The 21,805-nt window shown below is 44.2% G+C and overlaps 1 protein-coding gene and 1 long non-coding RNA gene across 11 annotated transcripts in view; one reads left to right on the plus strand and one right to left on the minus strand.

Annotated features, from left to right (window-relative positions):
- TENM1 (teneurin transmembrane protein 1) overlaps positions 1-21,164 on the plus strand; it is a 399,682-nt gene extending 378,518 nt beyond the window's left edge. For 7 of the 10 annotated variants that reach the window (XM_079961576.1, XM_079961581.1, XM_079961580.1 and 4 more), the window contains 5 exons: positions 1,204-1,305; positions 7,647-8,034; positions 8,690-9,910; positions 13,033-13,175; positions 15,982-21,164. In XM_079961576.1, coding sequence (XP_079817702.1) covers positions 1,204-1,305; positions 7,647-8,034; positions 8,690-9,910; positions 13,033-13,175; positions 15,982-16,740 — 2,613 coding nt within the window. In that variant the 3' untranslated portion in view covers positions 16,741-21,164. The remainder of the gene's footprint in view (positions 1-1,203; positions 1,306-7,646; positions 8,035-8,689; positions 9,911-13,032; positions 13,176-15,981) is intronic. The other 3 variants (XM_079961584.1, XM_079961577.1, XM_079961585.1) reach the window with 1 other exon arrangement.
- LOC307207744 overlaps positions 1-21,805 on the minus strand; it is a 962,945-nt gene that overhangs the window by 921,711 nt on the left and 19,429 nt on the right. The window lies entirely within an intron of this gene.

Below are 21,805 nucleotides of genomic sequence, written 5' to 3' on the forward strand. Positions count from 1 at the left end.
ATCGCACATCAGTTGGAAACACCTAAAATTTCTCTGCATGTACATGAAAGCAAATAGCTGTAGCAACCAAAAACAAAATTACAAATAGCATCAAGCAGTGATGCAATAAATATTTACTTAGACAACTTATTTCAAGCTGTACAAGCTGTTTTTAAGGGCAAGGGAGATAGAATCCTTATAAAATTAATAATGGATCAAAAAGTGTTGGTTTGGCTTATTGGCCATCCATTATATGTGGCCACTACCAATCACCTCCCCTCACTTGGGTCCTCTGGCATACACAGAGGGCTGCAGGGGACAGGACAATGCAATGACATGTAGAAAGTACAAAATAAGAGCTTTTCTTGTTCTACTCAGAGGGTATTCCTGCTACTACTCACTTCTTAAAAACTGCTAATTATAAAACTGGTTTGTGCCCGGGGTCCTGTTCACTAAGGAGTAGAGGCACTTACCTAATGGTAAGCTGGTGTGTGAATTTGTGGATCCCTGAGCCAGTGGCGTAGCGTGGGGGGTGCAAGGGGGGCCGGCCGCACCGGGTGCAACATCTGGGGGTTAGGGATAGGGTTAGGGTTAGGGGGCGCAAATCCAGGGTTAGGGGGCGCAAATTACTTGCCTTGCCCCGGGTGCTGACAACCCACGCTACGCCACTGCTCTGAGCCTAATACACATTTCAGATATAAACTCCTCATATTTACACAATGACAATGATAATAAACCCAATCTTATTTAAAAGGTTCTTAACAATCTTCCTTCCTGAAACAGATTTTTTTTTAAAGCATTCACTGTAAAAAATATTTCCAAATGTCTGCTTTGCAATTAATAATTACCAAACAAAACAAAAAAAATGCATATGTGAACATATCATTCTCTCAAACATGGATTTCCAGAACCCCTTTTAAAATACGTAAGCACCTGAGTAGATTCTGTATTCCCTTTCCTGGTAAAAATAAGTCTTGATAAAGAGATCCCACCACATCCAAAACTACATATAGGCTCAGTTCGGACATCACATCTAAATGTGGATAAAGTAAAACTATGGTTTGGTGTGATTTCCAAATTGAGAACCATGGTTTGTGACTGGCTGGAAAAGACAGAATTAGAAACAATGGTTTGACATAGGTAAATACCATGGTTTGTGCTGACTATGATATGAGACGATGTCTGAATTAACTAACTGTAGTTAATGGTCACCTCTACCTCCAGAGACTGCTGCACAACAGAGACGGGAGTAAACTTATGAAGCTGAGTGCTGAGAGGATGAAAAAAGAAGGCAGACAAGCAGCCCTAAACCAGGGTCTGCCTGTGGTATGTTTGAAAACTCAAACCATGGTTTGGGTTCCAAACTATAGTTGGTACAAACTATGGTTTGGGATGGTGTCTGACTTGAGCCAACTTGTATTCTATCTGTATTCTGTCTCAGTACGTTTGCGTGCATTTTGTTGAGCTGAAAAGACAGTCCTGAGAGAAGTCCCATTAAGATTTCTAGCAATTGTTCATATATTTGTGTATGTTTCAGGAATGTGGACAGGAAGGCTCAATTCAGTCATCCCAACTTCCACCAGTGCCTGGAAGGGACATAACAGGGACAAACTAATTGTTATAATGAGAGATCTATGATCTCCTGAAATCTCACCACCACCACTGCCGCCCTATAAACATCCACATGAGGTCTGAATGAGCCAAAAGAAGAGGGTTAAGTATATACACACAGACTGGAGCTGTTATTAATTGCAGAGTGGTAAGCATACAGGTACTATAAAGGGGCCCACATATTTCCTCTCCTCAGCTAATAGCAGCTCCAGGGAGGAGTGTAATCTGCACTGGAAAATCGACACCGGGAAGCACTGCCTAAACCTCCAGTGCCATCACCCTTATCTACTACTCCTATCTTGTTTGAAGAGAATTACAATATGTCAGGACATCTCATCAGAGGCCTCTCAATTACAGGCACACCCACCCACATACTTACAGTACGTGTGTTCTACTCACGTGCAACCATCTGTATATATGCAACTATGGGAAATAAATAAATAGAATCATACCAGGAAATGGCAGGAGAGTTCTTGTGGCTCATGAGGAGATCCTCCCCAGAGCCCAAAGAGGATGTCAATGATGGCTGTGGAAGCCCCAAAGAGACCTGAGGCACAGCGGGGCTTCATTTAGGCTGCTCAACCTCCCTGCCCAACAACTGAAGTGTAGGGTGGCGCAACAGCAACACCTTGCCTTCAGCCAGCCCCAGAGCTTCAACTCTAGATATTTTGGTCTGGATTGGAGAGAGCACCACTTCAAGCAATCGTCGCTCCATTCCAAATACTTCTGGAAGTTATATTTTGTTAAGGGTGCTGTGAGTTATTAGGAGACTCCAGTTCCTTTCACAGTCTTGCAATTCCCAGAGCAGTTTAAAAGCCAATCCATCACGGGGAATATAGGAATTTTAGCTCTGGGGGGGCAATAGGGGTCCCCTAAGAATTATCAGCATCTTTAACAAACTGCAGCTCCCAGAAATCTTTGGGGGAAGCCATGGCTGTTTAGAGTGGTACTGTACTGTTTTAAATGTATGCTTTAAATGTATGCTGTGAATGTTGCCTTTTGCCAGCGCTCTTTGTTTCATAACTTTCCATAAGGGCTAGAGACTTACTTTAAACAAAAGGGGTGGGAAGGCACCAGGGAAGGCCTTCACGGGCCCCAGGTTGGAAACCAATGTCATCTTTTGTTGCTTGTTTGGTCTGTGCAGCAAAGAGAGCAACATGTAAACATTTGGGGGCCAAAAACGGGCCTATAGTTTAGTCTGTCTCTGGGAGCAGCTTCAGACATTTCAGAGAGAGGGGATACAACACTCTTGATATACACCACCATCTGCCTCAATGTCCGAAAAGCAAGCTCCATGGATAGTGTTTGCAAAAGCTTTCCCCACATGCACAGCTTGTACATTCCTGCTGCACCCGATTCATTGACAGATGCTGCAGCAGTGGTGTACTAAGAGTCACTTTGAAGCCTCTTAAACCAGCCAGTTTTACTTGGAAAGGGAATGAATTAGGAATGCTCAGTGTCTTACAGGCTCAAGAAGCCACTAGAGCTTGTTCAAATGAAATGAAGGGGAGGATCAATACCTATTTTGCTGCTCTGTGGTCATGATACAAACTCACCTTTTGATGACTTTCTGAAACCTGAGTGGTTTTATGTTGCTTTCATTGGTACACATAACTAGTCATGGGATTCCCTAATTAGATTTTTAAAAAAGAAAAAAGTTATAACTCGTTTGCAAGTAGGGTTAGGGGAGAAATTCGATTCCATTCACATCTCCCTAATTCACACTTCTCCACATTCACAAGCCAAAGCACAACCATCCTTCAAAGTTCATACTTCTCTGAATTTTGCAATGCACCTTCTACAGCCAAGTAATGCATACAAAAATGCATAGACTGTGGTAAATATATATATTTGTGAAAATGACATACAAAAATACATTGTATTGGCAGAAATAGCCCTTCAAAAAGATGTGTATTAGGAGATACTTGCACTAAAACGCTAACAAATTTTCATTACGAGTGTGTGTGTGTATGTGTGTGTGTGTGAGAGAGAGAGAGAGAGAGAGAGAATTTTTTTGGAGAACTGAGCCCAATATCAGAACAATGGGAAACTGAGAGTGACCAAAATAATAATAATAATAATAATAATAATAATAATAATAATAATAATAATTTATTTGTACCCCGCCCATCTGGCTGGGTCTCCCCAGCCACTCTGGGCGGCTTCCATAAAAACCAAAAATACACTAAAATATCACAGATTAAAAACTTCCCTGAACAGGGCTGCCTTAAGATGTCTTCTGAATGTCAGGTAGTTATTTATTGCTTTGACATCTGCTGGAAGGGCATTCCACAGGGCGGGCGCCACTACCGAGAAGGCCCTCTGCCTGGTTCCCTGTAGCTTTGCTTCTCGCAATGAAGGAACCGCCAGAAGGCCCTCGGCGCTGGACCTCAGCGTCCGGGCAGAACGATGGGGGTGAGACGCTCCTTCAGGTATACTGGGCCGAGGCCGTTTAGGGCTTTAAAGGTCAACACCAGCACTTTGAATTGTGCTCGGAAACGTACTGGGAGCCAATGTAGGTCTTTCAAGACCGGTGTTATGTGGTCTCGGCGGCCGCCCCCAGTCACCAGTCTAGCTGCCGCATTCTGGATTAGTTGTAGTTTCCGAGTCACCTTCAAAGGTAGCCCCACGTAGAGCGCATTGCAGTAGTCCAAGCGGGAGATAACCAGAGCATGCACCACTTTGGCGAGACAGTCCACAGGCAGGTAGGGTCTCAGCCTGCGTACCAGGTGGAGTTGGTAGACAGCTGCCCTGGATACAGAATTGACCTGCGCCTCCATGGACAGCTGTGAGTCCAAAATGACTCCCAGGCTGCGCACCTGGTCCTTCAGGGGCACAGTTACCCTATTCAGGACCAGGGAGTCCTCCACACCTGCCCGCCCCCTGTCCCCCAAAAAGAGTACTTCTGTCTTGTCAGGATTCAACCCCAATCCATTAGCCGCCATCCATCCTCCAACCGCCTCCAGGCACTCACACAGGACCTTCACCGCCTTCACTGGTTCTGATTTGAAGGAGAGGTAGAGCTGGGTATCATCTGCATATTGATGGACACCCAGTCCAAACCCCCTGATGATCTCTCCCAGCGGCTTCATATAGATGTTAAAAAGCATGGGGGAGAGGACGGAACCCTGAGGCACCCCACAAGTGAGGGCCCAGGGGTCTGAACACTCATCCCCCACCACCACTTTCTGAACACGGCCCAGGAGGAAGGAGCGGAACCACTGTATAACAGTGCCCCCAGCTCCCAGCCCCTCTAGACGGTCCAGAAGGATGTTATGGTCGATTGTATCAAACGCCACTGAGAGATCCAGCAGAACTAGGAAACAACTCTCACCTTTGTCCCTAGCTCGCCGGAGATCATCAACCAGCGCGACCAAGGCAGTTTCAGTCCCATGATGAGGCCTGAATCCCGATTGGAAGGGATCCAAATGGTCCGCATCCTCCAGGCGTGCCTGGAGTTGTTCAGCAACCACGCGCTCAATCACCTTGCCCAAGAAAGGAAGATTTGAGACTGGGCGATAGTTGGCCATACTGGCCGGGTCTAAAGATGGTTTTTTAAGAAGCGGTTTAATGACCGCCTCTTTCAGCGGATCTGGGAATGTTCCCTCACAGAGGGAAGCATTCACCACCCCGCAGAGCCCATCGCCCAGCCCTTCCCGGCTTGCTTTTATTAGCCAGGATGGGCAAGGATCCAGGAGACAGGTGGTTGGTTTCACGCATCCAAGCAGCCTGTCCACATCCTCGGGGGTAACGGATTGAAATTGATTCCATGCAACTTGACCAGACAGAGCTCTAGCACTCTCCCGCCCCAGCACTGCTCCCACGGTGGTGTCTAGCTCCTTCCGAATATGAGTGATTTTATCTGCAAAAAACTTTGCAAAATCGTTGCAGGAGATCTTGGGGTCTTTACAAGGCCCCGGTGGTAAAGGTGGTTCCGTTAAATTACGAACCACCTGAAAGAGTCACCTGCTACTATTTTCTGCAGATGCAATAGAGGCGGTGAAGAAAGTCTTCTTCGCCGTCGCTCTCGCCACTTGGTAGGCTCGACGTTGAGCTCTAACCTGTGTCCGGTCAGATTCGGAGTGAGTTTTTTGCCACCGACGCTCTAGCCGTCTCAGCGATTGTTTCATCGCCCTCAGCTCCGAAGAAAACCACGGAGCTGTCCGGGCTCCATACAGTCGGAAAGGGCGCTTCGGAGCCAGACAGTCGATAGCCCTGGTTAACTCCGCATTCCAGCGGGCCACCAGGGAATCAGCTGAAAGGCCATCAACATGGGATAAAGCATCCCCTACCACTCTCTGGAAACCATTTGGATCCATTAAGTGGCGGGGGCGGACCATCCGAATTGGTCCCACCTCCCTGCAGAGGGGAAGGGTCGCGGAGAAGTCCAGTTGCACCAGGAAGTGATCTGACCATGGCACTTCTTTTGTTTCACTTTTACTTAGTGTCAGATCACCCACGTCACTAGAGGTGAACACCAGGTCTAAGGCATGTCCATGACTATGAGTTGGGCCAAACTTATTCAGGGACAGCCCCATGGAGGCCATGCTTTCCACGAAGTCCCGAGCAGCCCCTTGTAAGGTCGTGTCGGCATGGATGTTAAAATCTCCTAGGACAACCAAACTAGGTGTCTCCAGGAGAAAATCCGCCACGACCTGAAGCAGCTCAGACAGGGAATCCTTGGTGCAGCGGGGAGGTCGGTACACCAAAAGGAATCCTGTACTGCCCCTATTGTCCAACTTCCAGAACATGCACTCAGAAAACTGGATCTTCCCAGTAGGACGCCTGGTGCAAGCTAGTGACTTCCTAAAAATCACTGCAACCCCCCCTCCCCGCCCACATAACCTGGGTTGCTGTGCGTAAGAGAAACCTGGTGGGCAAGCAGCAGTAAGGACAGGCCCATCTGCTTCCTCCAACCAGGTCTCTGTCACACATGCCAGGTCAAATCCTCCATCCACAATCAGGTCATGGATGGCAGTGGTTTTATTCATCATTGACCTGGCATTACACAGCAACACCTTCAGGTCATGTAGGTTTCCCCTGTTGATTCCAGTATCCATCTGGTCAAGGCCAGACCCGGAGGCAGGGATAGTCTTCAAACAACGACTAAACCTGCCTCCTCGGTAATGACATGGTCTGGTCTTAGCGTAACTCCGCCTCCTGCCCATGATCACCGAGATCGGATGTCCCAGTGCTTCCTCCCCCGTGGAACTTGTCCCAGCCATCGTGTTGGCTGGGGCCCCACTCCCAGGCAGCCCTGATCCCGCCCCTTAAAAACAAAACACAAACTATACAGAACCAATAAAACAACAACAACAAAAAGAAACAGAACAATTATACTAAAATTAATCCCCAACTAAATATCCATCCCACCCACCCCCAACAATGGAAAAAAGGAAAATAAAAATAAAAATAAAAATAAAAATAAAAATTGCCACCGACTGCTTGAGGACATTTTAAAGCACATTAACCACCTGGAACAGGGAAGAATGGCAGAACACTTCCCACCCTTCCCAAAAAGTTTGTTCCAAATAAATGCCTGGGCCACGCCCCCTGGGCCAGCTGGAAAAGGCCCTGGAAGGGAGCAGGCCCTGCAGTCCTCACCCAGCCGATGGTCCGAGGCCTCACTGCAGCAGGAGTCCTTTTATAGCTGGGAGAGAGGGCCTGGGCCACGCCCCCTGGGCCAGTTGGAAAAGGCCCTGGAAGGGAGCAGGCCCTGCAGTCCTCACCCAGCCGATGGTCCGAGGCCTCACTGCAGCAGGAGTCCCTTTGTAGCCGGGAGAGAGGTCCTGGGCCACGCCCCCTGGGCCAGTTGGAAAAGGCCCTGGAAGGGAGCAGGCCCTGCAGTCCTCACCCAGCCGATGGTCCGAGGCCTCACTGCAGCAGGAGTCCCTTTGTAGCCGGGAGAGAGGTCCTGGGCCACGCCCCCTGGGCCAGTTGGAAAAGGCCCTGGAAGGGAGCGGGCCCTGCAGTCCTCACCCAGTCGATGGTCAACAAATTTGCCACCATTGCGTGCAAGTCATTGTGCTTGTTGTTTCTGTGTTTTTTTCTTTCAGTCTGTGATGCTTCTCCTGCATAGTCAGCGTCGTTACATCTTTGAGTATGACCAGTCAGACTACCTACTATCTGTCACCATGCCAAGTATGGTACGCCACAGCTTTCAGACAATGCTGTCTGTTGGATACTTCCGCAATCTCTATTCCCCACCAGACAGCAGTGCATCTTTCATCCAGGACTTCACCAGAGACGGACGACTTCTGCAGACCCTCTACCCGGGTACAGGGCGCAGGGTTCTTTACAAATACACCAAGCAGTCCAGACTGTCAGAGATTCTTTATGACACCACGCAAGTCTCCTTTACTTATGAAGAGTCATCAGGTGTTATTAAAACAATACACTTGATGCATGATGGATTTATTTGCACCATCAGATACAGGCAAACAGGTAGGTTGAAACTGTATATTATTATTTGGGCTGTGCTTGTGTCATATATTTGTGGTATATAGTAGTCATTTCACTGCACAGTTAAAAATGCAATACCTTAAGGTTTTTTTAAAAAATAATAATAATATTACGATTACCTTTAGCCCATCTAGTATGGGTGCATGGCATAATGGCTGCCACAACTGAAAGAGAAGAAAAAAAATGGGACCACAAAATGGTAGCAGCCAATCCATCATGGGGGAAAGGAACCTACAGCAGTCACCACCATGTTTAGTGACAGAGAGAAGCTGCTTTTGCCTCTGTTAATAGATTGGAGGGTGGATATCCAGCCCTGCATTCCAGTGGAATGTGGGTACATTAAGAGGAAGGGGGTTGTTCATTGTAGAAAAGGCCAAGCCAGCATAAATAAGAACTGAGCAGAAAGAGCTGGCCTCTCACCTGTGGTTGATTTTTGACAGGATATTGACTGAGGTAATTTCACAGGTGCCATAGGAGGTACTGGCAGCCACACTGGTGCTTGTGGACATCATATTGATGACCCCAGTGTAGCTAGTCCTTCTGGCAGTCTTGTTTTATTATTACATTATTATTACTATTGTATATTTTTGTGCTGTTTTCCTTCTCCTTAAACATTTGCCCAATGTTTTATATGTAGGTCCACTTATTGGCCGCCAGATATTCAGATTTAGTGAAGAAGGTCTTGTGAACGCCAGATTTGACTACAGCTACAACAACTTTAGAGTAACCAGCATGCAGGCCATGATAAATGAAACCCCTCTTCCTATTGATCTGTATCGCTACGTTGATGTGTCTGGTAAAACTGAACAATTCGGAAAGTTCAGCGTAATCAATTACGACTTAAACCAAGTTATAACTACTACTGCTATGAAGCATACCAAATTTTTTAGTGCCAATGGCCAAGTGATTGAAGTGCAATACGAAATCCTTAAATCCATTGCCTACTGGATGACCGTTCAGTATGACAACATGGGCCGCATGGTGATTTGCGACATCCGAGTTGGAGTCGATGCAAACATAACAAGATATTCCTATGAATATGATGCTGATAGCCAACTTCAAACTGTGTCTGTGAATGACAAAACCCAGTGGCGTTACAGCTATGACCTCAATGGAAATATCAATTTACTTAGCCACGGAAACAGCGCTCGGCTTACTCCTCTCAGGTATGATCTCAGAGATCGTATCACAAGGCTGGGGGACATTCAGTACAAAATGGACGAGGATGGTTTCCTCAAACAAAGAGGAAATGACATCTTTGAGTACACCTCTAATGGCTTTCTGAATAGAGCCTACAACAGGATTTCTGGGTGGACAATCCAGTATTGCTACGATGGGCTGGGGCGACGGGTGGCCAGCAAATCAAGTTCTGGACAACACCTCCAATTCTTCTACGCGGACCTTTCCAATCCAGTAAGAGTTACTCACTTATACAATCACAGTAGTTCAGAAATAACTTCCTTGTATTACGACCTTCAGGGTCACCTAATAGCCATGGAATTAAGCAGTGGAGAAGAATATTACGTTGCCTGTGACAACACTGGCACACCTTTAGCTATCTTCAGCAGTCGAGGTCAAGTGATAAAAGAAATTCTTTACACCCCTTACGGAGAGATCTATCAGGACACAAATTCAGATTTTGAGCTCATTATAGGTTTCCATGGAGGGTTGTATGATTCACTCACTAAACTGGTGCACTTGGGGCAAAGAGATTATGATGTCATCGCTGGGCGCTGGACAACACCAAACCACCATATCTGGGAAGAACTGAAGAACAACCCCAAGCCATTTAATCTGTATGCATTTGAAAATAATTATCCAGCTGGCAGAATCCAAGATGTGGCTAAATACACAACAGGTAAAGCATTTTTTAAATTGGGTTGTGGGGGAGGGTAGTTTCTGGTTTGAATTTTAATGACAGAAGTGCGTAACCTAAGGCCCAGGAGCTAAAGGGGATCCTCCTAACCTCTCTGTATGGCCTCTGGAACTCTCTGCAGAACACACAGACCACTGAGCCTGTTTCATGCGCAGAAGTTCAAGGTGTTACTTTTAGTATATGACAACTTGGGACCACTTTACCTACGAGATCACTTTACCCCACATGTATCCACTCAACCACTTGGATTGGTGGAATTGGCACTGCTGCAAGTGCCACTTAATGCTCATTCCGCATTTGTAAGTACTCAGTCGTTTCGTGCGGCGACGCCTGTACTTTGGAACTCCCTGCCTCTTGAGTGACTTTACTCTTTTCAGTGCCTGCTAAAAACATTCTTGCAAGCCTGTCCAGATGCTTAGAAAGTTGAGGTCAATTTATAATCTGCTTTAGTTTTAGGTTTGTTTGTTTTTCCTTTTGCATCTTTTAAAGTAGGGCTGTAATTTATTATTTTTATTTTTTACTGTCTTTTTTTGAGATTTCTTACAATCAAACAGTTTTTTAAATTTTATGAAATAAATAATAAATAATGAAAGTTATTTTGCCTGACTGGAATATGTCCTTGAACTCTTACAAGGTCTCTAGTCCGCCTGGATGTAGCTAGGAAAGGGGTGTGTGAGAGAGAGAGTGTGTAAAAACTATCTTAGTGTACAAAGATATAAATGTTACCTCTGTTGCTCCGCCCACTTTTGCCTCTGGCCCTATCCAAGCCTCACATGTGGTCCCTGGAATGGAACACTTCCCTCAGGCTCCCCCAATGCTTTTATGACAGTGGATCTTGTGAATATGTTCAGACAATTTCTGCAAACAGTTTCATTGAATCTCTGATTAATTTTGAAACAAAATGAATTAAGAAATCAGTCAATTTAATTTGTATAGCCAGAGGCCTTTAACAGAGAACAGCAGGGGGCAAGACGAGGCTTTCCTCTGAAATCACACAACACAAACTATAAAAGATTACAGCACAAAAAATTACTGCATAAAAGTTTTAAAACTAGAAATCATTAATATAGCTGGAATGGAGCTTCTTATACCACCTTTCCTTCAGTTTTTTTTTTTTTTTAAATTAAACTTTTAATTGAGTTTTTGTTACATGCAAAAACATGTAGACACTGGAAAAGAAGGTAAGGGGGGGAGCAGAAAAATGGAAAAAAGCTAAGCAGAGTTGCAGAATGAAATATTAACAGCAAACCAGTATACCAAACTAAAGTCATATTTCACTGAATATCCCAGGTATTTTAGGCAGTATGCAGGCATGTTATTCCCCATTTTATTGCCTACCTGGGGGTAGATCAGGAGTTCCCAAACTGTGGTCCACAATCTTCATTCAGGTGGTTTGTGGTTCAGGGTGGGAAATGGGAAATCCAGTGCATTAAATACTCATATTGATCATATTGCTTCTTTTCTTTCTTAAATCAGGTTTTACTGTATTGCAATTTGAATTTTATGGAATTACAGTTGCTACAACAGGCAGAAAAATCAATCCAGTTCATACAATTCGTATTTTCCATCCAGAATGGAAACCAATCCCGTTTACACAATTCGTATTTTCCAGCTCCTAGGGGCCATGGAGACTTTAGCCCCCCACAGTAAACATTTGAGGGGGCTGGGCCCCCACAATATTAATGGACATTCCCTTTCAAATGGTGCGTATGCACTGCGTCATGTGATTAATTATGCAGGGTGGGGCTTACCTGGACCCCACAATATTTTTTTTCAAGTTTCATCCTTGTTTGCTGCTGTTGTTTGCAATCTGCAAGTGATACGTAATCGATTACATTCCTGGCCCCCATTTGCATTCAAACAAATGGTGTGGAATAACAGAATTATTGTGTAATATATTACATAAAATTCCAGAACAGCCGACAGGGAGATGAATAAGGTAGTTTAGGTCAGAGCTGGGCAGTGCGATGGAAACAGAATTGCTTCCGTCAAATGTAGGTTGCCGCCTACATTTTTTATCCTGTACCTGTCACTCCACTTCTCCCATGATACAGCTCTATGTGACCTAACATGAAAGTTACAGGAAAATGTAACACATCTTTCAACAGCCACTTTTCAAGAATTAAATGAAAGCAACTTCAGGAGCAGGTGATTTGATGTAGAGAATCAGCAGTGGAAGAGTGTGCCTGACCATTCCTTGCCACCAATTTCCCCACTTCAGATTGCTGCTAACAAGCTGTTTCCCTCCCTCTCCCCCGAGCTTCCAGATACATGTTTATCCTTGCAAGCCATGTATGTAGAAAAGGGTTAAGCACCTCTTCTCCCCACTGTTATTTTTCCATTCAAAATTACTCTCTTTTGGGTTGTTTGTTTATAAAAAAATATTTATAGACTGCTATTTCATGAAAATATAGCAAAACAATTTAAAATATAAATGCATAAAACCATACAGAAAAACATATAGAAAAGTTAAAAACAGACATCAATTAACCATTGTGGAAATATACATATGCCTACATAGACGTAGTGGAATAGACGTAGTGGAATGCCAGACGTAGTGGAATAGAAAAGTTTTCAGCAGGCATTTAAAACACATATGACCTTATATTTGTACACGGCCACAAGTTGGAATATAATTCCAGATATCACTCAGCTATGGGAAATGCAACACTTCTGAATATTCCACCCTGTCACCTTGTCTACAGCAGCTTTTGATTCATATCTGAGCAGCCAAAGAAGGGAGAGGCTTGAAATATTTTTCTTTAGGACTTGAATCTCTTTTTTCTATAGTTGTAGGGTTTCAAAAAGTGAAAATCCGGACACAAAAGTGGTTGAACTTTTTTGTAGCCAAATTGTTTAGCAAAGTTGCAAAAATCTCAACTTAGCCTTTTTAAAGGAAATTCACCCAAATCTACACTGCCAGCATGGGTTGCCATACATCCGGATTTTCCCAGACATGTAACGTGCTGTTTACAAGGGCCAAATCCCAGCTGTGTCCAGGAAATTCCAGATGTATGGCAGCCCTATTTGTTTTTTCTATAATTGTCATACCGTACTTCTTGTCTTCAGCATGTTAATTGTATTCTGTTTGGTTTTATTTGTAGACATTGGAAGTTGGCTTGAGTTGTTTGGGTTTCAGCTTCACAATGTACTCCCGGGATTCCCAAAGCCAGAAGTGGATGCTATGGAGACAACGTATGAACTTGTACAGCTTCAAACAAAGACCCAAGAGTGGGACCCTGGAAAGGTTAGCAAAAAGACACATTCCTGCATTATGTGACTTCTAGGGGGGAAACAGGATACATATTTATTTTCCTCTTTCTTCACCCCACGCTTGGTGTTTATGTTGGAGGGCAGGGGTGCAGGCTCCCCATGGTCCAAGATGCCCCAACCATCGGTGCAAAACATTTTCCTCCCTTAAGCTCCACAATCTCATAGTGACTTTATTATGTCACTTACTCTAAAACAGAGATATACTAGTTCTGTAACCTATGGGACCACTTTATTCTCCATACAGGGGGAAGAGAAGACAAGGACCTCTGCTGATAGCCTTTTCTATTAAGCATCCATCCTGATTTGTTTGCACAAAATAGTATGGATGTTATTTGATTTCCACTGTTTATTGAGCATTCATTCTGATTTGAGCTCTAGGAGGCCCTGGAATGCTCTCATGAGATCTCAGAGTGGGGGGGGGAGGGGGAATTGGGTTGTCTTGTGAAATCTTGCAGCAGCATCTCAAAGCCAGCATGCTGAGCGGGCCTGCCCCTTCCCCTCCCATCCCCCAAGTAAGGTAGAGAGCTTAAAAGTTCTTTTCATGATGGGTAACCCAAGTGAACCCAGTGTGAAAAGAACTTTCGAGCTTTCTGCCTTGCTTGGGGCACAAGGCATGGTGCTCAGCACACCAGCTCTGGAAAACTAGGGATGATCTTGCTGGAACTCAGCTGCCTCACAAGATCTCGTGAGAACCATTCAGAGCTGGCGCATTGAGTGGGTCTTGCCTGGCAAGCAAGGTGGAGAGCCAGACAAAAACTTTACTCCATAATCAGGCCTTTGGCCTTTAACTCCCTGTGGCCTTTTAGAAGTGGGTGGGGTATTTTTTCATGCATTTCTTCTGTTTTTTCTCTTGTTTTCAATGTTGCTTTGTGAGCAGGGTGGGTGGGTGGGTGCCTGTTTGGTTATTTGGTTGTAAGTCGCTTTGGGTATCCCTGGGCAAGATAAAGCGGCTAACAAATGCAAATAACAACAACAACAACGCTATTCTCATGCCAGGTGCCCCCTAAGTGGACCTGGCACAAAGAGCACCTTGCTTGGCATTTGACTTACACAATTTCAACCAGCCCATCTTCAACCACGTATAGTTGAAAATGTGCAAGTCAATTGCACGTAAGATAAGGTATTGCTGCACAGATCTGTAAATGTCCACATGCAAATCGTGATCTTGTAAGACAACCACTAGAGCAGGGGTCAGCAAACTTTTTCAGCAGGGGGCCGGTCCACTGTCCCTCAGACCTTGTGGGGGGCTGGACTATTTTTTTTGGGGGGATGAACAAATTCCTATCCCCCACAAATAACCCAGAGGTGCATTTTAAATAAAAGCAAACATTCTACTCATGTAAAAAAAACCATGCAGGTCCCACAAAAAACCCAGAGATGCATTTTATATAAAAGGACACATTCTACTCATGTAAAAACATGCTGATTCCCAGACTGTCCGCGGGCCGGTTTTAGAAGGTGATTGGTCTTGATCTGGCCCCCGGGCCTTAGTTTGCCTTCCCATGCACAAGAGGGTACCTGAGAGGCAAAGAGAAGTAGAATCAGATTTCATTTTGTGCTGCATTGCTAGGCACAAGTCCCCACTTTAAAGTGTGATGTTTTTGTTTTGTGATGTCTGAGCACTTTTTTGTTTTGCCCTGTGGCATTTTCCCTGCAAAAACACACTCTTTACCGCTGAATCTGAGCAAACAGTGATCAGCGGAAAACTCGAATTGTGGTTTGTTCTGGTTCAATGTTGAAGAGTGGGTTTCTCAAGGAAAGCACTGGGGCAAACAGAAACCGCATGAACACAGTGGTTGTGCCTAGAACACACAAAGTTGTGCCTAGAAACTGCAGGACAAATGGTGTGGATGAGTCCTCAGCTGCCACATAAGAAGAGGTCTGTTCTTACAGTACAGCTTCAAACCCTGATTTATCCCATTATGCTATTTTCTCATGAAGTGCATACCCTGGAGTATTGCTGGAATTCTGCAACACTTCCTGGAAGTGTGGCAGCACGGGCAGGGAGGATTGTGAAGGACCCACAACTTTAGCCATGTGCACCAGTACAGTGGTACCTTGGGTTACATACGCTTCAGGTTACAGACTCCGCTAACCCAGAAATATTACCTTCACTTCAGGATGAGAACAGAAATCACGCAGCAGCAGCAGCAGCAGCAGCAGGAGGCCCCATTACCTAAAGTGGTGCTTCAGGTTAAGAACAGTTTCAGGTTAAGAACAGACCTCCAGAACAAATTAAGTTCCTAACCCGAGGTACCACTGTAAAGGTAAAGGGACCCCTGACTATTAGGTCCAGTCACGAATGACTCTGGGGTTGCGGTGCTCATCTTGCTTTATTGGCCAAGGGAGCCACCGTACAGCTTCCGGGTCATGTGGCCAGCATGACTAAGCCGCTTCTGGCGAACCAGAGCAACACACGGAGACGCTGTTTACCTTCCCACCGGAGCGGTACCTATTTATCTACTTGTACTTTGATGTGCTTTTGAACTGCTAGGTTGGCAGGAGCAGGGACCGAGCAACAGGAGCTCACCCCGTCGCAGGGATTCAAAACCGCTAACCTTCTGATTGGCAAGCCCTAGGCTCTGTGGTTTAGACCACAGCGCCACCCGCATCCCATCATGTGCACCAGTACCTTGCAAATTAACCTTTAATCATTAGATAACTATGGTTTAAAGTGAAGTGTGAACCAGGTTACGTTGTTGCAATAGAAACGTATTGCATGTTTCTCTAACAACTCCAAAAACCTTACCTTCATATGCCATGCATCTTCTCTTTTCCAGACTATACTTGGCATTCAGTGTGAACTACAGAAGCAGCTCAGAAACTTCATTTCCTTGGACCAGCTTCCCATGACCCCCAAATACAGCAATGGAAGATGTGTGGAGAAAGCAAAGCTGCCCAGATTTGCTGCAGTTCCCTCAGTTTTTGGGAAAGGTATCAAATTTGCCATCAAAGATGGCATGGTAACAGCTGATGTGATTGGGGTGGCGAATGAAGACAGCCGCCGCATCGCTGCCATCCTCAACAATGCTCACTATCTTGAAGACCTGCACTTTACAATAGATGGGCGAGACACTCACTACTTCATCAAGCTTGGGTCTCTGGAAGAAGACCTTGCAGTGATAGGCAACACTGGGGGACGTCGGATTTTGGAGAACGGTGTCAACGTCACAGTATCACAAATGACTTCCATCATCAATGGCAGGACTAGACGGTTTGCTGATATCCAGCTCCAGCACGGCTCTCTGTGCTTTAATGTTCGGTACGGGACTACTGTGGAAGAAGAGAAGAACCATGTCTTGGAGGTAGCCAGGCAGAGAGCTGTGGCTCAAGCTTGGACTAAGGAACAAAGGCGACTCCAAGATGGTGAAGAAGGTATTCGGGCTTGGACAGAGGGGGAGAAACAGCAGCTTTTAAGCACAGGGAAAGTACAGGGCTATGATGGATATTTTGTTTTGTCTGTGGAGCAGTATCTAGAACTTTCTGACAGTGCCAACAATATTCACTTTATGAGACAGAGTGAAATAGGCAGGAGGTAACAAACAAACAAAAGACATCGATCTCTGCCTTTGCATCACCAAAGACTGCCTGTTTTTAAAAAAACATTAAAGTAAAGGTTTATTGTATTGGTTTTTCTAGATCAGAACTCTATGTATATATAAATATAGAGGGGGAAAACATATCCAACTGCCTTTAAATGTGACAGAAGATGGTATTTTAATATCGTTTGTTTAAAACTCTTTGGGAGATGGCAATGATTGTTAGTTCTAGGATGGCTGCCTTTAACATTTGGAAGCGGCGTTCTTGGTGTTGAATTTCATTTGGAAATGGTTCACATGGGCAAAATATTGAGTGTGTTCTCTCTTTCCCTCTTCAGGACACAGTTTTGTTAATTTTAATAACTTGCATACAATATGTTTGTGGTCTGGCCAACACCCTTTGTTCCTTGGTCTGACAACTCATCCACCAAGCAGTCTGCACAAGCTATGCTTTTAAGGGGCCTTCAGGCATAACTCCAGGGTATAAGAAACACCCCAAAATACTTTGAGCCAAGTAGAAAACCAATCCTCTATACTTCACACCTCAGAGGTAGGGTGTTGTCAGCCATGACCTTCTTAATAAATTGCAGATAAACCATTGTTAGTCATTGCCTTATAGGACAAATTGTTTCACTCTGTGGGCAGTTAAAAAGTGGCAAGCCAGATTTCAGGAATCTCAGCAGTGATAACAGTCATGTTCACAGACCTGAGAGAAGATGCCCTTTTGCTTGCCAACTCAGAAGATACTAAATGGTGAAGCACGGATAGAGATGCCACGTCATCTAACATTCCTATTGCAAATTTGCCAGCTTTGAAGTAGGGGCCAAAAGAAGAATGTGTGTGGCCACCCTGAGCTCACTCTCTCACACACAGAGCACACACACACACACACACACACACACACACACACACACACGTGCAGACTCTCTCTCTCCTCCCCCCACCCCCAGCAATTCGTCTTGAATATAAAGCATTTTATCTTTTCTCAAGATAAATTGCCAGGTGGGAAAGGTGATCTTCATGGAGATTGCAGCTGGAGAGGAGGAGATTTTGTTCTCCTGCAACATCCTAGTAGCTATATTTTCCATGAAGATCCTGGTCCTCCGTGCATCAATTGGACTTGAAAAGTCTACCACAGACACCAGTTCTCAAGCAGTCTGGGAGAGGTGCTTTTAGCAAGGGAGATACCATTCATAGCATCCATTCTCACTTGCAATTCCCTGGTCCACAATTAGGCTAGAAAAAAATGCTTCCTACTGGCTCCGATAGGAAGCTTTTTCCAGCTAAAAATTGTGCTGAGGGTGGGGAGGATGAGGAAAGGATCCTTCCAGCTGAATGGAGAAGTCCCTTGAGTGACATCCAGCCAGCTGGTGGCTGGTTTATCACCCTGGACCTTATGTTTTTGTGTCTTTCACAAGTTTAGATTTAGGCCATGCATTATAAGCACATTTGGTCTACAATCCTAACCACACATACCTGGTGGGAGCAAGCATCACTGAATTCAGCAGAGTTTACTTCTGAGTAGACATGCTTAGGATTGCAGACTTGGCCATTAGCGATTCCCATCAGCATCAATGGTAGAAGGTAGTGATTTTCAATTTAAGTGAGAAGTTTCATCAAAGTGAATACAAACACCCTGGCACTCTTCTGAAATAAAAGAATGAAGGACAGTCTTAGTGTAGACTTCAGGGCCTCTTCATATGACAAATGGAAATGCTGAAAGATGGGAAAGCCTGACTGTGGAGAGTCTGGCACATCATGATGAAGTGACCATGCACTTGCTCCCTCAGATGTACAGTCCAACTCAACCAGTTTTTTGAGTTCACCAATATTTGCCCATTTTTCTTTCAACTTCTCATTCATTTTATTTCTTTAATTCTTTATGATGGCATTTAGAATCCACTTTCACTGCCACCCAAAGCAGTTTAGAAAACATAAGGTAACCACAAAGAAGTAAAATACACAGTTAATATCAAAAGCAAAAAAAAATCAGCAATAAACCGCAGGAATGTCAACTTGGTCATACAAATGGGCCCAGATGAGTGGATGTATTTTTTTTAGCAAGGAAAAGCAGGTGCTTAATAATTTGTCCTCACTAAGCAAGTACTAATCACAATGCCTGTTCATGAGAGTTAATATCCTAATATTCATTGCTCCTATATTCCCAAGCTGGTTTATATTGGGTATATGTGACAACTAGCTGTTAGGGATGGGCTTGATTATGAACATCAGATATAAATCCACCAAATAACATTGACATTTGAGTTCTCCCTACTTGTTGCTCGTCAGTGGTCCAGATTCTGGATGTTCTTCATCTTTGACCACTGGAGTTAGAATCTGGGAGGGAGGGAGGGAGGGAGGGAAAGGGGGAGGGGGAGGGTGCCTCAGAGGAAAATTCACTCTCCTTTAGGTTCTTTTATGGTATAAAATACTGTACACCATTGGATCCAGTTAATGAGATCAGACAAAATAATTAGTATTGTACCTTGTTCTTGTATTGCTAGCTCTGACCTGGGGGGTCATTCCCCATGAAATTGTGGAGAATTTTAGTACCTCCACACACCAGGCTAAAATGGACAAGCACTTTTTAATTCACAGAAATAATTTCTGGGCTTTATGTAAGAAGTGCACTCATGGTGATATATTTTAGCACTGATCTAAGATGTCAACACTAGCAATGTTTTAAGCAGTTCTATCATTTGAGGCTCGTGAATTGATGTACCTTTTAAAACAAAATGCTTTAAAATACCCAGAAGGGAAGAAAATGTTTTGAAACTCTTCTTAAATAGTTATTAGCTTGAAATTGTGCATTTCTAGTATGTAATACGTATGACGTTAGTGTGTGCCTTGAGTTCCATATAGATATATTTGTATTATATGCAGGAAATGCACTTTATATTACCAACCATGGATGGGTTTTAATGCTGCCTTGAATGTTGTCATTTTTGTTATTATGCCAAAAGCTCATAAAATGAAATGGAATACTTTTCTTTTCCCTCTTTGGCGTTTACCAATGAATGAACAGAATTTCCTAGGTGTGTTTATAGGTATTGTTTGATATAAAATGTGGATTAGAAAAATAATAATTAAATAATCATGCCACCAGAGGGTGGTGGTATATAGAAATGTTTTTATCATGTTTGCTTTTGAAATTCAGGGGATAAAAACCCTGTTATTTTTCCACTTTGAGGTCAAGGACGCAGCCCTCCAAGCTCATCTTCTGTGCAAATCCTGTGCATAGGAATGAATGGTGATTGTGGAGAACATCTGAATAGATTTCACTTTAAAGCAACATGTTTTGGGTGCTTCCAGACTGTAGCTTTTTTGAAATCTTAAGAAGGATGTAGTTGTATAGAATGCAGACCAGCAGGGGTGAACCTCAGGCTCAAGTGGCCAAATGCAGACCTCCAAGCATCTCTCTTATAGCCCTTGAACCCTTATAACCCCAGGTTATCATCCTCACCAGCCTTACATCACACCCTCCTTGAGTGTTTTTGCCTGGCTGGGATGTATCCTTGAAAACTGATAATATCTCTTGCTCACCTGGATAGAGAGGAGTGTGCAGAAACTACTGCCCTACAAAGATACAAATTTGTATTAATTGCCCTGACCATTTATTTATTTTTTTGCCTCTGGCCTAACCCACCACTGACATATGGTCCCTGAAAGGTTGCTCAGAATTAAGTGAGGTCCTTACACTGAAAAAGGTCCCCATCCCTGGCCTAGATAATGCATAGTCTAAAGCAGGGTTTCCCAAACTTGGGTCTTCAGTTGATTTTGGACTACAATTCCCATCATCTCTGACCACTGGTCCTATTAGCTAGGGATGATGGGAGTTGTACTCCAAAAACAGATGGAGACCCAAGTTTGGGAAACCCTGATCCAAAGAATCATTCTGGCTTAAGGCTCATCCACACTTATGTTTAGTCTGCACTCTCTAGGCTTTCCAGCTCTGTGTCTGAGCGGTTTTTTGTTTTGCTTTTTGTCCCACTGCTTCCCCCCAGAATACCCACACTTTACTGCTGGATCGGAGCAAATGGCAATCTGTGGAAAACCCCATTGCCGTTTGCTGTGATTCAGCAGTAAAACATGGGTTTTCCATGGGAAAGTGGTGGGACAAAAAACAAAACCTGCTCAGACACAGACCTGGAAAGCCTGTACCTGTGCCTAAAAATGTGGCACAAAAGGAAATGTGGATGAGTTACTGACATTTTGCCATTCTGCAAGTGGTGAGCAGCCTTTGTAAAGAAAGTGCAATTGCCAGAAAGCACATACAAGCCATTTCTGGGAGAAATGGGTTGAGGATATACATAGAATAAAATGTACAGAATGTGTTGCTTCTCCTGACTTACATTCTACTTTAAACCACATTCTCCTTACAAACCCATTCTGTTATTATGCCATCCCGCATAACCTTGCTAAAAGCAGACCTACTGGCCCTTTTAGGCATGCTTCAGTGAAGGCAAGTTGGATATCAGACAGGTATTAAGTCACTTGGCCAATTTTATCTCCCTACTCCCACCCCTTATATTTTTTCCAAAAAAAAAAAAAAAATAGTAGGAGGAAAATTCACAAATGACTTTCTAATGAGCAATTAAATAAATAATCTACAATGGGATGTGCTAGGAGATTTTGTGTTCCTGCAGTGGTGGCAAAGCCTCTGACTACTATTGGCTGAATTATTGTGATGCCTTGGAATATTAGCAAACATTCAATCTGCTGAAGGGAGTTCTCAGGTATGAAATATTCACATCCCTCCAGTTTTGTCTGTCCTCACATCGTCTTAAGGACTGGAAGAGCATAGTGGGCAGAACAAAAGAGAGTGAAATGAGAACTAGTTGAAGAAACACCACCTTAGAAATAGGAATCTTGAAGAGAAGAATGGCTGCAGAGAAGGGGAGGGAATACACTGAAATAAGGACTGGGGTGTGAAACAGAAGACAGGGAAAACAAAGAGGGCAGAGGAAACTGGAAAGGGGTGACAATTGTGGGAAAACTACAAAGGGCCTCAGGGCAACAGAATGTATAGGAAGTGGGGCAGAGAGTTGGAAATGCTGTAAGGAGG

This window comes from Podarcis cretensis (genome assembly GCF_951804945.1).
Source record: "Podarcis cretensis genome assembly, chromosome: Z".
Lineage (NCBI taxonomy): Eukaryota > Metazoa > Chordata > Lepidosauria > Squamata > Lacertidae > Podarcis > Podarcis cretensis.